This window comes from Dunckerocampus dactyliophorus, chromosome 20, assembly GCF_027744805.1.
Source record: "Dunckerocampus dactyliophorus isolate RoL2022-P2 chromosome 20, RoL_Ddac_1.1, whole genome shotgun sequence".
Taxonomy (NCBI): domain Eukaryota; kingdom Metazoa; phylum Chordata; class Actinopteri; order Syngnathiformes; family Syngnathidae; genus Dunckerocampus; species Dunckerocampus dactyliophorus.
The window spans coordinates 5,903,954-5,925,183 of NC_072838.1; the positions used below are offsets into that span (position 1 = coordinate 5,903,954).

The 21,230-nt window shown below is 39.8% G+C and overlaps 2 protein-coding genes across 9 annotated transcripts in view; one reads left to right on the forward strand and one right to left on the reverse strand.

Moving 5' to 3' along the window:
• LOC129173101 (gonadotropin-releasing hormone II receptor-like) overlaps positions 1-21,230 on the forward strand; it is a 56,052-nt gene that overhangs the window by 17,270 nt on the left and 17,552 nt on the right. For 3 of the 5 annotated variants that reach the window (XM_054763657.1, XM_054763653.1, XM_054763655.1), the window contains one exon: positions 1,632-6,583. In XM_054763657.1, coding sequence (XP_054619632.1) covers positions 1,632-2,047 — 416 coding nt within the window. In that variant the 3' untranslated portion in view covers positions 2,048-6,583. Of the gene's footprint in view, positions 1-1,631; positions 8,642-21,230 lie in introns of those variants that run through there. The other 2 variants (XM_054763656.1, XM_054763654.1) reach the window with 2 other exon arrangements.
• Positions 10,499-21,230, reverse strand: part of si:ch211-57n23.4 (immunoglobulin superfamily DCC subclass member 3) — a 31,703-nt gene continuing 20,971 nt past the window's right edge. The window contains exons 11-14 of one of the 4 annotated variants that reach the window (XM_054763652.1): positions 20,823-20,936; positions 18,977-19,103; positions 18,809-18,902; positions 10,499-16,836 (exon numbers count right to left, since the gene is read on the reverse strand). In XM_054763652.1, the coding sequence (XP_054619627.1) occupies positions 16,759-16,836; positions 18,809-18,902; positions 18,977-19,103; positions 20,823-20,936 (413 nt within the window). In that variant the 3' untranslated portion in view covers positions 10,499-16,758. Of the gene's footprint in view, positions 16,840-18,787; positions 18,903-18,976; positions 19,104-20,822; positions 20,937-21,230 lie in introns of all 4 variants that reach the window. The other 3 variants (XM_054763650.1, XM_054763651.1, XM_054763649.1) reach the window with 3 other exon arrangements.

Below are 21,230 nucleotides of genomic sequence, written 5' to 3' on the forward strand. Positions count from 1 at the left end.
TTTACAATATGAATTATAAATTGACTACATGAACATTCTCCCTTTTTTACTTCCCAGACGACTTCCTCAGCATGTTTTGCAATCAAGCAAAAACACAGCAAAAATGCGAGAAGCACAAAATACTACTGGTAAAAAAAAAATCCAAATGTCTGATAAAAGATCATTTTTTGCAGCGCTTTGTCTTAGCAAGCTTGTGTCCCTGTCCCTCTCCGTCACACTGGCTCACACTGCTCTGTAAACAAACCCCCAGTCTGCTTCGTATCAAGGCCTCGTCTTCCTGGAATTGCTGTGATGCAGTCCTGATGATTAATGTGCCGTCACTGGAAAAAGCAGTGTCTCTAGTTTCAGAAACCATTGCAATTATTTTGAGAGTTGAAATTTAAAAGTAGCATTGCAAATCCTATCACCGGCTACAGCTTTGGTTTCTAAGGTTTGTTAATACATGACAAATATACAATAATGCAGATAAACAAACAAAATGTATTTGTCTTCAACTGTGTCTTTCGTTACACAGAAAAAATATGTTTTACGTGTAAACACCTTGGAATAAAATGCATTGAAAGGCCACAATGTGATATTCATCCATAACCAGCTATCCATTGGTTTCAAAGAGAAAGAAACCCTTGTCAATGTGCCCCAAATGATTACATAGCAACTACAAGGACACAAACACCAACCTGATTAACTACCGGACAGATTTGACATAACGTCTTTACTAAGCCTCTTTGATCTTTTTATTGAAAAATGTAAATATGTAATCGGCCGATACATTGTTAATCAGAATTTTTTATTCCCTAACACAATTACAATGGAACCCAGTTAACGTACGCCCCGGTTAGTCTGTTAATGTCAAAAATTGATTGAGCACAATATGGCACATGTCTTGTTGTGTTATTAACACACTGTGTGAGTCCGATTGGGTTGTTAATGTATTTTTATCACAAAACGTCTCTGTTAGCATCCTATTAGCTTGCTAATACATGGAAACAGGACGCAGAAATCAGTTCAGTCGCCTGTCTATGATGTCATCAGCGGTTGACTGTGGTTCTTTGCTAACTAACAGGTCTCACTAAACATCTTTTTATAGTTTGACATGCATAAAACAATTCCAAATGTATATAAATGATGAATAAAAGAGACAAATTTCTCAGCTACTTTTACCTTCATTGAAAAAGTGATTGTTGGCGGAGACAACATGGAACCACCTTGATGTTTTGCTATGAGTTATTTCTTGAATTCAATAGTGTTTCTCACCGTCTTTATCAAAACGCTGCCACTTGCAACTTTCTTTGGCTCCATTTTGGCTTATTTTGCAGCTTTGATCAAAAGAAAAGCAGAGACCTCAGGTGAGAAACACTTTTGAATTCAAGAACTCATGGCAAAACAGGAAGGTGGTGTCCGTGTTGATCTCGCTGCCACGTGGTGTCTTTGTCAGCAATCACGTCTTCAATGAAGGTAAATTTAACCTTCTGGAATGGATGAATGACTCTAACCAAGGTTGCACTGTATCAGAGATTGTGTTAAAAAACATAAGGACACATTTTTGAAGGTTCACTTACTTTGTCTTTAACAGATCCAGCTTTGGAGACTTCATGAATGTATTTCATTTTCTCCAATGTCAACATCTGCAGATGGCGAGCGATGCCTGAGACGCAGCGGGAAAGACAAGATTCCCAAAGCACGCATGAAGACCCTCAAGATGACCATAGTGATTGTTAGCTCCTTCGTGATCTGTTGGACCCCCTACTACATTCTGGGGATCTGGTACTGGTTCCAACCAAGCATGATCAAGCACACCCCTGAGTACGTGCACCACATACTGTTTGTCTTTGGCAACCTGAACACCTGCTGTGACCCCATCATCTACGGCTTCTACACAACCTCCTTCCGGGCTGACCTGGCTGACGTGGTCGCGTACTGCTGCCACGGCCGCGTCAGCAACAGCTCGCCGCGCTCCGTGGATCGTCTGTCCACTCGAACTGGTGGAGCTGCTGGCGAGATGGAGTCTGATTTGAGCTCCAACCCACACAGTGGAAACCCGGCATGAACCATCTGGTCATGTCAGCGGTGGAAGACTCATGGAAATACTGTGAGTATACAAGAAGATTGGAGAATGTCTTTTCCACCGTTTCAGGGCAGTCCTTTTATCAACGTCAATACTATGAATATTAATATGCTGCAACATTTATACTCTTCCAAATGAATGTACAGTGTACATGATGTCAATCAAAGTGTTTGAACTCCTGCTTCTTACATGGACACTTTGGAATGTATCAATGGCCCATTCTTCCGATGCCCCTTCATAATGAGGGCCTGACTTCCATCTTTGTTATCCCAAAGGTCATATACAGGATAGGGATGGAGATCAGGCTTCTGTGGAAGTACAGTAGAGCCCTGCTTTTCAAGGGGGTGCAAAACCGCGAGTAATTGATACGCCCATAAAAATATCAATTTCTAACTATGGTGCATTCAAGGACCGCCAGAGGAAGTGTGAACTCTTAAGGCTTGATGAAAACGCATTACGAGTGAAGCATTAAGACATTTAAGCAGTTCTCTCCCTGTGTGATTGCTGTTCATTACTTTTATGGACAGAATTTTTAGGCGCTGCCAGGGTATTGAGGGGATCTGGTTTGGTAGCTGCAGGATTGGGTTATATTTCAGTACCTTGGGGTCTTGTTCAGGAACGAGGGAAGGATGGAATGCGAGCTAGACAGGTGGATGGTGCAGCGTCTGTAATGATGTGGACTCTGCATCAGTCCGTCATGGTGAAGAGGAAGCTGAGCCAAATGACAAAGTGCTCAGTTTACCAGTTCCTACCCTCACCTATAGTCATGAGCTTGAGGACAAGGTCGAATGTACAAGTGGCTGAAATGAGTTTTCTCCGTTGGGTGGCTCTGGTCCCCCTTGGAGATAAGGTGAGATGCACTGGCATCCGGGAGAAACTCTTGGGTAGAAGCGCTGCTCCTCCGCATTGAGAGTCGTCAGCTGAGGTGGCTCTGGCTTCTGGTCAGTATGCCTCCTGGGCGCTTCCCTGGGGAGGGGTTCAGGGCATGTCCGACCGGTAGGAGGCCTCGGGGAAACAGAGGATACTGTATGTTGGAGATGCTACAGATAAATCTCTCCACTGGCATGGGAATGCCTTGGGATCTGCCGGGAGGAGCTGGATGATGTAGCCAGGGAGAGGGAAGTCCGGGCTTCTCTGCTTAAGCTGCTGCCCCCAGACGTTTTTTTATTTTTTTAACAAAAAAATCCTTAAATTTGTGGGGTTTGAATGCAAATGGCCGGGCATCCACTGTACTTCCACACCACAGTCTAACCCTCTAACGGCAACCCAACCTCTAACCCTAACCCTCTAACCTTGAAGGGACTGTATGCAATGGATTCCTGCAGCTGCTTAGGGGGCGCCAACATTGGCACAAACAGCACTGCCAACATTACATCCTGCACACTTCCTACTTTCAGTAAATAAGCTGCTTACTGCTTGTATGTTAATAATAGCGATGTGGCTAAGTTTAGCTACTAATGTTAGCTATCACTAAATGTATCGCCTTTTGTAAAAACAGCATGACGGCAAATTGTAGATTGCTTTTCTGGAACTGCTTTTGTGTGTGTGCATGCGCCACCAGCATGTACGGGCACGCACATACGTACAAGACAACCAGCCATGAACCCCAGTCGTCTTATTCGGGCTGAACGACAACGTCTATGCAGTTTAATTGGTAATTTGGACATTATTTTGTTCCATCTGTTCTTTGGAACCACAGTATGCTGTGTATGGTAACATACACTAGCCAGTGGTGGATATTTTTGGTTGATAAAAATTTCGTCTTCAGCCAGTTGCAATCAGTCCCTTTAACTCTAAACCCTACCTCTAATGCTAAACCCAACCCTAATTCACTATCCCTAACCCTACCACTAGCCCTAACCACCCCCAAAACAGAACTCTAACCTGCCGAAGTATAACCCCAACCTTAACCCCAACCATACATACCCAGTGGTTTAAAAAAAACAAACCCATGAAAATCTCCTTGTCATTTTCCTCATTTGCCAATGTCCAAACTTTTTCTAAGGAAAACTGAAGTGCGTGGGCCACTTTATTGATATTTATGTCTCACCTTTGTTGATGATCAGCAACACCAAGCCCAATCCAGTGTAGGTCGATTTGGTATAGTTCCAGAAAGAACATCTCAGCTTTCATCCAGCCGTCCATTTTCTATAGCATTTGACTTTGGGTGAGAGGTCCCCAGCCAATCACAGGACGCATAAACAAACAAGCATTGACACCTACGGACAATTTTGACCATATAATTAACATAACATGCATGTTTTGGGGACGTGGGAGGAAACCGGAGTACTTTAAGTATTAGTATTAGTATTAGTGGTTCATTTGTTATTAGTAAATGGCCCCAGCGCCAGACTTCGAGGGTGTCCCATGTGCGGCCCATGACATTGTAAAAATATAATTTAACAGGAAAAGTAAAAGAAAAAAAAAACAACAGCAGAAAAAAAGTGGAAAAATCATCAGTCATAAAGTAAAAATATTACGAAAAAAATGGAGTCTAACAAGAATGTCATAATATTACAATAACAATGTAATATTAGGAGAAAAATGATTTTAGTATGAGAAACAATAGAATAAAGTTGTAATTCTTGGAAAATTAGGTGGTGGAAAAAGTTAAAATATTATGAGAATAAAGTCATAATTACGAGAAAAAAGTGTACAAGAAGAAAGTTTAAATAGTAGGTAAATTTAAAAAAACAACAACAGCGGGAAATGGAGAATGTAGAGCTGTAATTTGATGAGAATGATGTCAAAATATTGAATTGAATTCATAAAAGTCTAATGAGGAAAAAGTTGCAATTTTACAAGAATAAACTCTTAATATCATGTGGCAAAATGTCATTTTAGTAACAAAGAGGTGAAATTTTAAAGAAAAACTACGCAATTTCTTGAAAGTCGTAGTATGAGAAACACGGTTTTTAGAAAATGAAGTTGAGGAAAAAAGTTCTAATATTATGGGAATAATGTCAAAATATTGTAGGAAAAGTTCCATTAGCAAAAGACAATTTACAAAAATTTGTTAAGAAAGTTGAAATATTTAAAAAAAAAAAAGCAACAAAATGTGGAAAAAAAGAGCAAAGTATTGAAAAATCGTATTTATTCGCATTTTACATAGGTAAATATTGCAGTAGTGTTGCCCAATTAAACACATTTTTTATCAGTATTACCTAAAAAGTACTGCATTGTTTTGCCATCCTGATCCAATGAAGCACAGCAACGATGTAAAAGACCTTAACTCTCCTCACAATGAAATACTTTTCTTGCAAACACAGTGTTCCCTCGTTTATCGCGGGGGATAGGTTCCCAAAAGAGCCCGCAATAAGTGAAATCTGCGAAATAACCAAGTATATTTTTGTACAATTATTATGTTTTAAGGCTGTTAAACCCCTTCAGCATACACTTTATACACTTACCTCAGAGAGGCATTAACATTTTCTCACATTTCTCTCTTGTTTAAACACGTTTGAATTTTAATGATGAACTTACGAGATTGGACACAAAAAATTAAGTGACTCACACGTATTTCCTCCTATCGTGGCCAGTCTTAGCGTTTTTGTATCCTTGTTAAAACATATTCTTCCTCGTCAGCCTCCATGAACCGAAGATTCATTTACAGTATTCCAGGCGCCCTTCCGCCGCGTAACCCTCATTCAGCAACAGGAAACTGGCAGTCCTGCATGGAGGAGATTGATCAACAATGGCCCACAGCCAATCAGAATGCAGAACACAATGGGCGGGTTCTCCCTGAGCCAATCAGGACTGTTGGGGCTCTATATTTGCTGAGACAAACCGGACATGTCTGGACACGTCTTCAACATGACTATACAACACCCTGTACTGTAGCAGTAGTAAATACAATAACAGACACATACAGAAGAGCACAGATACTGTAGATCACTCTAATACACCACAAGGACGCAGAACACAATGCGCGTTCATGCGCTGTTATGCAAAATTGCACTTATAAAAATCACCGTACATGACTTGAGTATTTGGAGTCGGTTGTACCGGATAGTCGTGTGTTTTCCAGTAAGTAAAAGACTTGCAGCACAAATTCATGACACATATGTCATATTCCGTATGATTTTTGTTTTTTTATTAAAACGCAGACGCTGGACAGTTTCTATAGCCTTGCATGATTGTGAAAACCTGAATCGTGGCACGTGACGTGTAAAGTGTGAAACGTTCTATACGTTCTAAAACCAAGCTGTTGTTTGGTGGGCATATACTGTACATGTATTTGTATACTGTACATGTATTTGTATACTGTACATGTACAGTATTTGTCTGCTGTACATGTATTTGTATACTGTACATGTATTTGTATACTGTACATGCTCAACATCATGAATGAGGCTGTACCACATTCTGTTTCATATTCTCTGCAAGCAGACGTGATGTGAAGAACCAAATAATAAAAGTGGTTTCAACCTGGAACCAAACAAGAGTGTTGATGCCTGTTTACATGGGACGGTATCCAGGGTATCCACAATGCTGTTGTGACCTGACCCCTTTGCAAAGGTAACACACTGCTCACCTTCTATGTATTCTCTTTCTTAGTTAGGATAGAATGTTTTCCACCAACGGGTGTTACATGAAAAGGATTTCCAGCACAAACAATGACGCCTTCCCTTTGTGATATAATGTTGTCAAATGCATGCAAGGTGTTGTTATGCTGAATGAATGAATGAGTCAACTTGACTGCCAAGATGGAGGATTATATGTCAACGCTATCAGGACTTCCCCAAAAGTTCCCACATTTACTGTAAATTTCATATTTTCTGTGACAATTTTTCCATTGAAAATGAATGGACAACTTATTTGGCACCCCCTACTGGTGGGAAATCATACAACATTTGTCATGACTGTAACATTCCAGTTGTTCTGCAGGGTGACATGGCTCAGGGGACACTGGTTGTCCTCCAACCTGATGGTTGCTGGTTCGATCCTGCTTTAATCATTCAACTTATTTAGACATTTCCACATTCAATTTGCTTTTTTACTTGCCAACATTTAAAATGCCACCATTTTTAGTCTGTAGGCTATCTATCGAGACGTTTGTAAAAAATCCCAACATTTTCTATAGTTCAATATTTTCTGTGACATTTTCCCCTTTGAAATGAATGGACAATTTATTTGGCACCCCCTCTCTGGTGGAAAATCATTTTCCATTGTTCGTCACAATAATATTATGCTAATTTTTTAATTACTGTAACATTCCTTTTATTCTACAGGGTGACATGGCTCAGGAGGTAGAGTGGTCATCTCTTGATGGTCTTGATGGTTGCTAGTTCAATCCTCCTTTCTGCTGCAATCATTCAACTTAATATTAATACCCCCCCTGTATAATGATACTTACTTATATTATACTTAATTATACAGGGGGTAGACTGGTTGTCCTCCAACCTGATGGTTGCTGGTTCGATCCTGCTTTAATCATTCAACTTATTTAGACATTTCCACATTCAATTTGCTTTTTTACTTGTCAACATTTAAAATGCCACCATTTTTAGTCTGTAGGCTATCTATCGAGACGTTTGTAAAAAATCCCCACATTTTCTATAGTTCAATATTTTCTGTGACATTTTCCCCTTTGAAATGAATGGACAATTTATTTGGCACCCCCTCTCTGGTGGAAAATCATTTTCCATTGTTCGTCACAATATTATTCTGCAAATTTTTAAATTACTGTAACATTCCTTTTATTCTACAGAGTGACATGGCTCAGGAGGTAGAGTGGTCATCTCTTGATGGTTGCTGGTTCAATCCTCCTTTCTGCTGCAATCATTCATCTTAATATTAATACCCCCCCTGTATAATGATACTTACTTATATTATACTTAACTATACAGGGGGTAGACTGGTTGTCCTCCAACCTGATGGTTGCTGGTTTGATCCTGCTTTAATCATTCAACTTATTTAGACATTTCCACATTCAATTTTCATTTTTACTTTCCAACATTTAAAATTCCACCATTTTTAGTCAGCTCATTCTGGACATGTAGGCTATCCATCAGGGCTGTTCTAAAAATTCTCACATTTTCCATATTTCAATATTTCCTGTGACATTTTTCTGCATTGAAATGTACGGACAATTTTATTGGCAGCCCCCTGCTGGTGGAAAATCATTTTCCATTTTCCGTCACAATAACATTCTGCTTATTCTACAGCAGGGGTGTCCAAACTTTTTCCAGCCACATACTGAAAACTGAAAAGCTGCAAAGGCCACTTTGATATTTTGTAAGCCAACACATGGAGCTATGCTAAGAAGCTGCAGTGTACGTAGCTCAAGAAAAAGCTGCATTTCACCTTTTGTAATTTGGTGAAATGCAACTGAAAATGACATGATAATACAAAATGAAAATTGCGAAACTGCGAAAAATTGTAAAATTGCGACTTTTGTTCTTTATTCGATTACTTTTTTTCTTTTCTTTTTTCTTCTTTTTCTATATTTTGACTTTATTCCTCTAAAATTACAGCAGTTTTTTCCATTTCTGCTGTTTTGTTGTTTTTTTTAATTTTCCAACTATTTCTTTTAAGCTTTCCTCTTGTAATTTTCTTCTTGTAATTAGAACGTTATTCCCGTAATATTTGTATCTTTTAAAACAATAATGTATTTTTTCTTTATTTCATCATTGTTACTAAAATGCTATTTTTCCTCATATTATACGTTTATTCTCCTAAAATTGCAACTTTTTTCCCCATTAGAAAACTTTTTTTTTCCTGTTAATATTTTGACTTTCTGCTGCTGATTTTTTTGCTATTATTTTCAGAATATTTCAGCTTTCTTGTATATTTTCTTCTAATATTTACACTTTATTCCCATGTGATACAATTTCCTCCAACCTAAGTTTCCAAAAATTACAACTTAATAAAAAACAACAACTTTTTTCTTTAATATTTCAAGTTCATGCTACTAAAATGATGTTTTTCCTCATACAATTACTTTATTCTTGTGAAATTATGTCTTTTTTTTCCTTGCTAGACTACAACTCTTCTCTTAATATTTAAACTTTTGATTAATTTTCCCATTTGTGCTGCTGCTGTTGTTTTTTTTTCACTTTCCTTGTTAAATTTCATTTTTAGAGTGTGCTGCGGGCCGATAAAATCACAGGCGCGGGCTGCAAATGGCCCCCGGCCTGCACTTTGGACACCCCTGTTCTACAGGGTGACATGGCTCCGGAGGTAGAGAGGTCATTACCCACCTTGATGGTTGCTGGTTCGAGCCTCGATTCCACTGTAATCATTCAACTGCTTCATACATTTCAACGTTCTGCATTTTTACATTTCAAATTCCGGCATTTTTAGTCTTCCAAAAAACGAATGGACAAATTAAATGGCGCGGCCTGCTGGTGGAAAATCATTTTCCATGACTGCAGTGGTTCTCAATTATTTTCTGTAATGCCCCCACCGGGACACAAAAATGTATTCGTGTCCCCCTGATTTGCAATACTATTGAGAAACGGATCATGTCTATTTATTTATCTGTACTGTACAGACTGAACTCGAAAATGAAACCAGCGAAATGCAACCAAATGGAGAGCAGTGAAGGATATTCAAGCGTATTCAAGACTCCAATTGCATGCTGGGTACGGCAAATTCATACATGTTTGCAGGTCTGTACTAATATTGTTCAACATAATTCTAAATTTCAACAATCATTGTCATTTTTACGTTCCGACATTTCCAATTCATTTCTCAGCCACTTCAAACCCTTCCAACGCCAAAATGTTTAGCTTATTCAGGACATGTAGGCTATCTATCAGGACTTTTTTCCATAAGTCAATATTTTCTATGACATTTTTCCCAATTTCAAAGTCCCCCCTATTGGTTGAAATTCATTTTACATTTAAAGGAAACCTATTATACTAATTTTCGGGCCTTTGTATTGAGTTGTTGACTCCTATGGAGCAGCTACACCCGATTACCCGCACTGAAACCTTTCTAGATCTTCCAGACTCTTCCTGCAGTGTTTACTCCCCCCTCTGGCCCTCCTCCAGGTACGCCTACAGCCGAGCCCTTTGCTGTGATTGGTCACATTCCAGAGGACTTCCGGATAACTGCTGAACCCCTTTTGACCAATTACTGACACAAAATAAACACAGTTAGGACACTGATAAATTGCTAGTTACAGCTTGCTCTCCCGACTCTTCAACACGACCAAGCAACAGTTTGGCGGGTAGTCCAGCTTCGTATTGGCCCATGTTCCCAAAACAGTCCCGTGTGAAGTGCCGTTGACAGATGAGCATATTTTTCTCTTGCTGGTCGGGAATCAGCAGCTCCAAACACTTCTGCCTGGCGCTTGCCTCCTTAGGCACACCCCAACAAACATTTCCGGGGAGCCATACGTGCTAACACGGTGAACGGAGCAGAGCGAAGCAGAGCGGGCCTCCAGTGTTTGCCTGGGCATGCCCATATAAGGAAGTCCAGGTTGCATTGACGTCAGTGGATCCCGGTGTCGTCCAAAACTGCTTTCAGGTCTCACTTCCAAATGCGCAAACCTCATTAGCTGACGCGTTAGCATGGTTTAACACAATAACACAACATTGTATCAACATATGTAGCTCAGAAAAGCATCAGAGGTCCCCTTTAACATTGCATGTAACATTCTGCTGTTACATGCAAACCCGATAGTTGCTGGTTCGATCCTCAGCGGGTGACTAAACGTCAACACATCTCTCGGATATTTCAGCATTCACATGCAATTTCCACCGAAATTGCTTCGTCGAGCTGTAATGTAATGTTATGTCTTCCAGTTGGCAAATGAGCGAGACGGATGTTCATGAAAAAAGCTTTTATTTGGTTTCAGGCATGTTGGTGTGTGAGACATGGAAGTACAGTCCGAGCATTCCCAGCGGTTTGCAGACAGAGCAGAGACCAAGCCATGCACATGATCATTTCAGAGACTTCGTACTGCCAAAGTCTTTTGAAGGTGAGGCTCAACAAGTCCGCTTATTTCACGGACAAATAAGACATGTCGTCGTACGAATGTAGCGCTTTAGCGATGAATGCTTTGCATAAATAAATAAATAAACATGCATGTGAAAAGGCGATAGCTAACCGTGTTGATCGCAACTCGTCAGTTGCCGCCTTGTAGCCAAGCAGATCGCGAGCGTGGCTCAAGCACGGGCGAGGTCCCGATGCAGCGGACTGCTCATCAAAAATATCAGCATATATAAATATCCAGTGATGTAACACGTGTGCTGAAAATGGGTTCCTAATCAAGTGGTTTGCAAATTTGTTTGTCAATGATGTCGACATGGTTACACAGAATGTTACCAAATATAAAAAGGGCTCTTACCCCCATCAAGACCCACCCACTGATATAACATGGATGGGGGTTCTTTGCCCGGTGTGGGCGGAAGAGGGGTTCCTAATCAAGTAGCGCACTCCCCTTCGAGACATTTCCGCTGGTATAACATGTTGGGGTTGTTCCTAATCAAGTGGCCCGTTTCCATTGTTGTTGGTGCGTGACGTCGCCATGGTTACATCGAATGTTAAGATCAACATCTTTCCAGTGATATAAGGTGTGGGGGTTCTTCGTTAGTTGCGGCAGAATACGATCTAATCACCATAAATAACACGTAGGAATAAAATGGGCGGCTGTGCTTTATTTGCAGGCCCATAATGAAAGCAAGTCACAGTTTGGTCTCTGCTCTGCTGCTTCTTTCTCCGGTCCGTCTTGCACCTGCAGACGTTTTCATGGTGTGGCAACACAGGTTAAAGCTTATCGAGTACAAAGAAGCACTTGCAGGGAATGATTACTCGCTACTAGCGGCCTGTTTCTACGTCCTAACGATTCTACATAAAAATATGCCAGCCTTACATTTACAATCTCTGCATTTCAACAACGCAAAATCCATCAATCATCAAAGCTATGGAATCTAATCATAATCAGAAGAAGAAGAGGAAACATTCAGACAAAAATGTCAACATTTCTTTTGGCAACTTTTCGTCCAAACGGAAGCAGCGAAGGCGTTCCATTAAAAAAAAAAAAAAAAAAGAAAACAACAAAAAAACGACACACTTCACGCTAGAACAACACATCTTCCGTGTCGCTTTTTTTGGTATCGCGGTTGAACTGCTCTTGAGGTTGCTTTAAAAAAACAAAAAAGGAGACGGGTGAACAAGGCAATAAAGGTTAGAATATAAACTGCTCTGCTCATAAAAGGATCACCTTGGAGGGGATACAGCAGCTCGAGGAGGTCCGTCTCATTCGCCAGCCTGTCCAAATTATTCCACTTTTTCTCTTCTGCATGTAAAAATCCAATGATTCTCTATAAAACGCCTTTTTGTTCATATCTTGTGGTGTCTGGGAGGGATGAATTGGACTGACGTGATCTCCTACGGGGAAGAATTGCCTCGGTTTTTGTACGTTTCTGGCCAACAAATCTAACAGTTAAGTAAGACTTGACGACGGCATTAAAGAAGATAATACAGCGGAGGAATGAAAAGAAATATTGTATTTTCCGGACAATAAGTCACACTATTTTTCATAGTTTGGCTCGTCTTAGGACTTATAAACACAAAAATATACTGTATATAATTAAACATGTTAAGTCACACTGACTGACATGAACCGAGGAGTGAACGTTACTATCGACAGCCGCGAGAGGGCGATGGGGGAAGAGATCGGGAGCTTGGTGAACTTGCTTGTTGCTTGACTGGCTGGCTTGTAATGTACATTTAGCCTATTCAGCCTCTCAGGTATGTTCTTGATGCTCTGGTGTAGCTGAATAAGTGTTAATGTGCTATGTTAGCATAGCAGACACCAGCCTGTTGGTCTGTGTGCTAGTGTGTCGTTGGATAACTTTCCAGATGAAATGTCTGTTCTTGGTTTTTAATTTCGCAAAATAAGTTTCCAAATAAATGCAACTGATGGTCCACAGCGATTTACAGTGACCCCTCGTTAAATTGGTGGCTAATTGGTTCCAGACCCGACCGTGATAAGTGAATTTCCACGAGCTAGGATTTATAAATGGAATATTTTGGTAGTTAGAGCACAGAAAACCTGTTTACCACCTTCTAAATACAGGTTTCAACATGATTAGAGCCCTCTAGACATGAAATAACAGCCCTATAGTCAGCTTTACACTCCTATTACCCAAAATAGACGACATAATCAGAAAATAAGATTCTCACGTTAGCATTAGGAGAGTTCCTTGTTCCGTTTTTTTTTTTACTTCTGGTACTTCCTGCAGTGGCTACTGTCTCATGAGTGTAACATTACTGACACCTAGTGACCAGTGTAGAATACTACACATCATCACAATGTCTTTGAATGAGTCTTCTGAATGCCTTATATTTGCATTTTACTTCATTTAGCCATTTTGATGCTTGAAAATGCTTCATTTAGGCAAAAAATACATCAAATTAGTTTAAATATGCATATTTTTTTACTAATAATAGGCCGGATTCAACGACGCAACAGCATGATTTATTTAGTATATTTTGTGATAGAATGAAAGTGACATATTTGAAGTGTTTTGAAGTGTTTGTACGTTTTTTTTCCCCTCTTCATGACGCAGTTTTTGACCGATGCGACTTTACTCTGTAGCAGCGACTTATAGTCGGGAAAATACGGTCTATCTGAAGTCATGTGGAATTTGAGGTACTGTAAATCAGGATGAAAAACAACCAATACGAAATAAAATCATCTGGAATATCCCATCTCCCGTTGTATTCATCACCAATAAGTCCTTTTTAAACTTGCTAAAATGCTACCTCAAACATCGGCGTACCCCCAATAAAGTCGGTAACACTTTGATTTCTTCTGGGATAAATACTTTGCAAGTGCAAACACGTACTTCCATGTCGTCACTGAGGTTATTTCCTAGCTTTTTATTTCTTTTTTTAAACAATAAACTGCAAAAACCTGCGTTTTGAAGGCGGACGGACTTTGCTCGATGAGACGGTTCCCCTCAGTTTGCTCCTCAGAGCTGCCGCCCTCAAGTTTCTCCTGCTGTGAAAAGCGCACGCACACGTGCACGGCTCTGTGCTTTGGTCAGCGAGGACGCGTTAAACATGGACAGCTATTTGGTTACGTATTTCTTCTCTAAATATTTGGCAAGAAATGTCCACTACTTTGTCATGGAGGAAGGAAGTACTCCTTGAAGCAGGGGTGTCCAAATTCTTTCATAGATTTTCTACGCTAAAGACGCTAAAGTAAATCCGATGTTGGTCAACGTAGGCGAAACCAGGGGGGTCCAAACGTTTCTCCAGCGAGGGCCACGTGGTGAAAAATGAAAGGATGCAACTTTGATATTTTGTAAAGCAACACATGTAGTTTTTGTACATTTTTGCTGTTGTTTTTTTGGGGGGCATTTTCCAAATGTTTCAGCTTTAAATTTTAGTACATTTTTAAATTAAATTTTCTCGTAATTTTGACTTAATTCCCGTAATATTTCGACTTTATTTTTGTAACATTCTAATTTTTTCACCAACCAAATTTTCCAATAATGACAACTTTGTTTGTTGTTTTGTTTGTCTCTCACGATATTACGACTTCAAAAAAAATAACAGATTTTTTTCTTTAAAATTGCAACTTGTATAACACCACAATAACATTGTTTTCCCTCATAATATTATCACTCTACTCTCGTACAATTATACTGCTGTTTTTTCCATTTCTGACGTTGTTGGGGTTTTTTTGCATTTACCAAATACTTCAATCTTCTTCTCGTAAATTTTCTTCTCGTAATTTATGCCCACAGTACTTTTACTTTATTCTCGTAATATTACAACTTTGTCCGCAACTTAATTTTCCAAAAATTACAACTTTATTCATTGTTTTGTTTGTTTTACGACTGAAAAAAACCTTCTTTTTCTTTCATTTTTCAACTTTATGCTACTAAAATTTTGTTATTTTTCCTCATAATATTACACATTTTTTCTCAAAAAATTTTTACATTTTTTTGGTCTTAATATTTTCTCTAAAATTACAGCTGTTTTTTTTTTCATTTCTGATGTTGTGGTTTTTGTTTTTGCAGCTTCCAAATACTTATTTTATTTTCTTCTCGTAAATTTTCTTCTCGTAATTCCAACTTTATTCCCATAATATTTGGACTTTATTCTCGTAATTTTACAACTTTTTCTGCAACCTAAGTTCCCAAAAATGACAACCGTATTCGTTGTTTTGTTTCTCGTAATATGACTTCCAAAAGAAGCGTCTTATTTCTTTAATATTTCAATTCTACGCTACTAAAACCACTATTTTTTTCCTCATAATATTGTGAGTTTATTGTCATAAAATTGCGACTTTTCTCTCGTTAAGAGTGCAGCTTTTTTCTCCAAATATTTAGACTTTATTCTTATAAAATGACTGATGATTTTTCCATTTTTGCTGCTGCTGGGTTTGTTGTTATTTTAAGCTCCCTTGTTAAATGCTATACCAGTATTTATGGAATGTGCAATTAAAAAAAAAAACAGCCACGGACTGCAAATGGCCCCCGGGTCACACTTTGGACACCCCTGTGCGAAATTATGTGAGTAAAACATCTTAGCTTTGTGTTGTAGTTGACAAAACAAATAAGTGTCACATCTCATTAAACATTATTTCCTTAAAAAAATATATATACAATAAAAAATACGAGCTGCGGACTGAAAATGGCCCCCAGGCCGCACTTTGGACACCCCTGCCTGACATTTTCATTTGGTCCCCCTTTTAAAAGTTCGTATATAAAGTCGCAGGGGGGCACCGATAAGGAAATCCAAATCAATATGAAAGAAAAGCTGAAAACATGAGGTCATCTTTTTTTGTTTTTGGCTTGGGTTCAGTTAAAGCAATTCGGGTGACCCCTTTTCCAGTCCAAAATGTTGTCTCTTAAAAGGAAGAAAAGAAAGAAAACCATGAACATGTAACATCTTTGGGTGTCGTTTAGCTTGGTTTTCTTGGTTGGCAGGCTGACACGGCCAAGTGTTAAAGTCTCGTCCGTGCGTGCGTTCAGGCTTCTCACCTTCACAACTTCTTCAGATGCCAGGCCGGCGCCACGGAGGCTTCCGGGCGTCTGGAGAGTGGACGCGGTGGCTTTTAGGAGTCATTTGGCAGCCAAATCTTGGGTCTAAAAGGGTGTCAGGAGGCATCATCTGGACAATCTGTAGATGGGCAAGCTCGGGCGTGGAGCTCTCGCTGTTGGTGGCGGGCACGGCACGGCAGCACCGGTCAAAGAAGGCTTGAAGAGAAAGGTCTGACCCAGACCTTGTGAGGTAGGTTTCTTTGGAGGTGTGCGGCTTTGAGACAACGGTGGCTTGTATGGCTTGTCCCGTGGAAGCCCGTCAGGACGCTTTCACAAAGGCCACTGTGTTCATTCCCTTATTATTGCGCAGGAAGCGAAGGCAAGGTCGAGTGTTGCGTCACCACAGACGACTTGGTCAGGCATGAAATATTTGGCTTAAAAGGGTGTGTCAGCACCGCAGGCGGGGTCTGAAGAACATCAAACATTTTGGTTATGGAGCAGACTCCCGCCAGAGTGCTGACACGGCGTACACACGCTTGGAGAGCCTGACAGGTCTGCGGTGACGACGCTCTTTAAAGGCTTTGTCATAATAAAGGCAAGTATGCTTTGGTTTTAGGGAGGGGTGAGGCGGGATGGGTGTGGCTGATGGTCCCGTAAAGAACCGAAGTGAAGCTGAAGGGTGTCGGGCGGGAGAGGGGGAGGGAGGGAAGGGGGCGTGTGGGGTTAGGTTATTGACCAGTGCTAGCCCGTGCCTGTGCCAGGAAGACTAGACGGGTGCTCCTCAATGACGACCTGGCACTGTGCCGCACAGACCGCCGGCTGCTGACAGGAAGAAGAAGAAAAGAAATGTGAAGACGTTGAAACACTTTGTCTCCTTCCATTGCAGCCTCGATCACGTCCAACAATCCAATCAATGCTTCCTGTATTTCCTGCTTTGTTAAGTCAATGAAGGCCGCCGTGTCCAAAGTCTGTGGCTTGTTTTTTTAAATTGTTAAAGAAATATGAAACAGGGCCTGCATCCGAACATCACCGTAATGTTTATTGCCTGTTTGACTGTCACTAAAACAACACATTAGCCCTTTGTTTTCTTATTGCACATTATTAGAACACAAGGAATCCATTGTCTGCTATTATATTTGACTTTGTCCACAAAATCAATGTGTTGTCCAATATCATATTTATATTGTATACTCGTCCCTCGTTTATGGCAGTTAATTGGTTCTTGACCCGATAGCGACAAGTGAATTACCACAACCTAAGATTCACTATTAACGAATGGAATATTTTTGTAGTTATGGCATAGAAAACCTGTTTATCATCTTCTAAATACGCTTTTTAACATTATTATTTTTATTTACTTATTATTATTATAGATTTATTTATTTTTATTTATTATTATTTATATTATTTTATATATATTATTATTTTATTTATTTATTTATTATTATAATTTTATTTTATTTTTTATTTACTTATAGTTTTTTTATTACTTATTTATTTTTAATTGATTTATTTTATTTTTTATTATTATTCATTTATTTTATTTATCTATTATTATTTTATTTATTTATCTATTATTATTTTATTTATTTATTATTATTATTTAACATTATAAGCCCTCTAGACATGAAATAACCCCCCTATAGTCACCTTTACACTCCTATTACCCAATATAGTAGACATAATCAAAGAAAATAAGACACATAAGACATAAATAAAATAACAGACTCACGTGTTAGTTCCTTGTTTTGTTCTTTCCGGACAGCGTACTGCCAGCATAGTTCCGTCATTACAATACGGGTTTACACTCGTATTACCCAGTAAAGTAGACAAAACACGGGTAAATAAGCCATTTAAGACGTAAATAAAACTCCTGCTCGAGCGGTGTCACAGTAAATGTGTTCCCTGGGGAACCTCAGTGACGAGTGTAGTGCCCGTCTCACCGAACAATTCCTGACGATGTGGAATACGACATTCACAGTTAGAGTGCTTCTTCCGCCTTGCATTTGGGTTTTAGTTCATTTAGTTAGTTACCGTAGCCATTTTATGCTTAAAAATGCTTCATTTAGGCCAAGAATAAGCACAAAGTGCTGAAATATGCATTTATTCATTCATTCCTTTTGGGAAAAAAACGGGATAGAGTGAGGGAGCGATGTTCGAGCCGCGATGTAGCGAGGGACTACTGCGTTTGGAGAATTAGGAAAAGTATTCATTAATTAAAAGTTTACATTGGTCGACCAAAATGCGTCCCGTGGGCCATTTGCGGTCTGCAGGTTTGTTTTTTTAAATGGTAAAAACACAGCACGCAAACATTACACATGGCCTGCGTCACAGCGAAAAAACACGTTGTTTGCGATGTATTTAAAAGAAAAGACATAAATATGTGGATGTGTAAATTAAATTGCAAATTAAACAACATTAAAAAAAATTCTTCTACAGTTTTAATTGCCTTTAATTTACTGTACTTTTTAATTTTTTTTTTTTAAATCGCATTAGCCAGGAATGTTTTTTTGTTTTATATTATATGTCAGAAAACGTAAAAAAAAAACAAGTAATCCATCGTCTACTGTTACATCTGTGTATATATTTATGCACTGGCCTATATAATTACCAGGACACCCGTGGTCTGAGGCGTTACGTAGCCATGGACGGTACGACAGAAGAAGAAAACGCTCCATTCTCTCTCATAAAATCCTCTTATGTTGATGGATTGGTAGCAAGGATACGCCACATGAGTGATCTAGTCACATGACATGATATAATCACCAACCTGTTGGCTTTTTTGACCTACCGGAGGCGCCGCTGCCTCCTTGTGGACGCCACTGTGTCCTGTGTTGTCCCTCGGTACGGACCAGCTGTCCTGGGTCCCTTTGCTGCAAAACAAACTGCAAAAGAGGAACGAAAATACTTGAAGGATCGCGCCGTGAGACGAAATCAGAGCGGAATGATTGGCGCTCACCTGCGGCGATATCCGAACATGAGGAAGATGACGCAGAAGATGATGCAGGCGGTGCCGATGTGGATGCCGATGACGATGCTGCCCAGGGAGGCTTCTCCTTCCCTGCACTGACACGGCGTCTTATCACCTGCAAATAAAAAAACCCTCATCATCAATCAAGCAAAGCATGAACCGCCGTTTGGTTGCAGAGGGAGAAGGTGAGCCAACAGTGGCATCCAGTGGTCAAATGATACAAGGACACATCCCTGGATTTGAAAAGCCAACACAAGCCTGACTTTTCCCTTTGGATGATATCAAGGATGTTTTATTCAGCTTTCTGTTTTGTTGGAAAGGAGCACGTTATTTCAGGGCAGGGATGATCTTCAGCATCCGCTGTATTTTGAAGAGCGGATGATATCAGCTTCCGCCACGAGATCGGGCCGATCCGACTGCCGTATCACGTTCGGCCGTATCACACTCCAACATGGCAGGTGCGGTAATGCGCCTCAAAGCTGGTTGCCACTCGACTCCCGCCACCCGCAAGACGAAGGAGAAGACGCAACACCGCCATGCAGACACGCCCGCGGTGTACAGCGGCGAGCTCGCACGCAGCGGCGGAGCTACGTGTGGCCCCCCCCACTGGCCACCTACACGTTTCAGGTATGAACTTATTGCCACCCCTATGTGAGTAATGGTCTCACCTTGGCCACCCCAATGAAACATGTCTGGCTCGGCCACTGCTCGCACGGGAAGTGCTGCTCTAACCGCTGGTTGTTCATACTAGGGACCGTCAATAAATGACTATTACGCTGAAGACAGTTTGTTAAAAAAAATGTCATATAGTCTAAATCACACCACAATCTTTGCCACTGATATTCTGTAAAGCAGCACATGTAGATATGCTAAGAAGTTTTATTAATTTCAAGAATGAACAGCACCTCAGCTTTGTCATTTAGGTGAAAAAGCCTATTTTTAGTATCAACCTCGCTCTTTTCTCCCCATTAAAAACAAAAAAAAAGCCAAATATTTCAACTTCCTTCTTCAGTAAACTTGGTACATTTTCTTTTTGTAATATTTTGACTTTATTCCCATATTTTTCGCCCAACCTAATTCTGTTTATTTTATGTGTTGTTTTTTTTCAAACTTTATTCTGTTTTGTTGGTTTCTCATTTTACAACTTAAAAAATTTTTTTAAACACTTTATATTTTAGATTTCAACTCTATGCTACTACAACGGCGTTATTTGATGTGATTTATTATTTTTCCCTCATTAGAATTACAGCTGTCAAATAATGAACGATTTTAATCAAACTGACCAGTTTTCAAATGAGTTAATCATGATTAATCACCATTTGCAACTTTGTGTGAAATATGCCCATTTTTACTGCAGTTTAGGAACAGAAAGAGAAATGAAATGAAATGCTAACGTGATTTATTATATCTTATTGTTGCTTATTATATCTACTATATTGGGTAATAGGAGTGTAACGGTGACTATAGGGGTGTTATTTCATGCCCAGAGGGCTCTAATAATATTAAAAACCATATTTAGAAGGTTGTACACAGGTTTTCTGCGCTCTATCTACAAAAATATTGCATTTATAAATTGGAATCCTTTGTGGAAATTCACTTATCACGGTCAGTTCTGGAGCCAATTAACCAGTTTAAAGGAGGGATTACTGTTTTTGTTTTGTTTTGTTTTTTTTTAAGTACAACTGATCAGTCGTAGACACGAGCGGGCTCATCAGAACATAGCCTTGTCTTGCTTACTCCTAGTTCGCCACCATGTATGTTAGAATTATTTTTTAAAACGCATAAAGGTGTTCCTATTGTGTTCCCATAGTAGAAGATTTTCGATATGACTCACCGGTATTTTGGGCCCTGGTGCCTTCATCTGCCAGGGACACCAGCCTCTTGGAGCAGTCGCTCTCCCCGTTCCCATTGTAGGCCACCAGCTTGACTTCATACACTGCACCCCCTTCTAAAAGACACACACACACACAGCAAACAATGCAAAATATACGTTAGGTCCCCACCAAAGATGATAATGCTCATGCGATGGACCCTGTGAGAGATGTATAAACCATGGCTGCACTGGATTAAGATTTCAAGCGTTCCGTGTCCAAAGTGCAGCCATTTTCGCTCCGCAGCTTGTTGTTCTTCATCAAACGTGTACATTTTATTGTCGGTTATTCATATTGTATATGACACGTGATAAGGGAGTGACACTTTCAAACGTAGGTGCACTCAGTACGTGCTTATTTTTATCCAATCA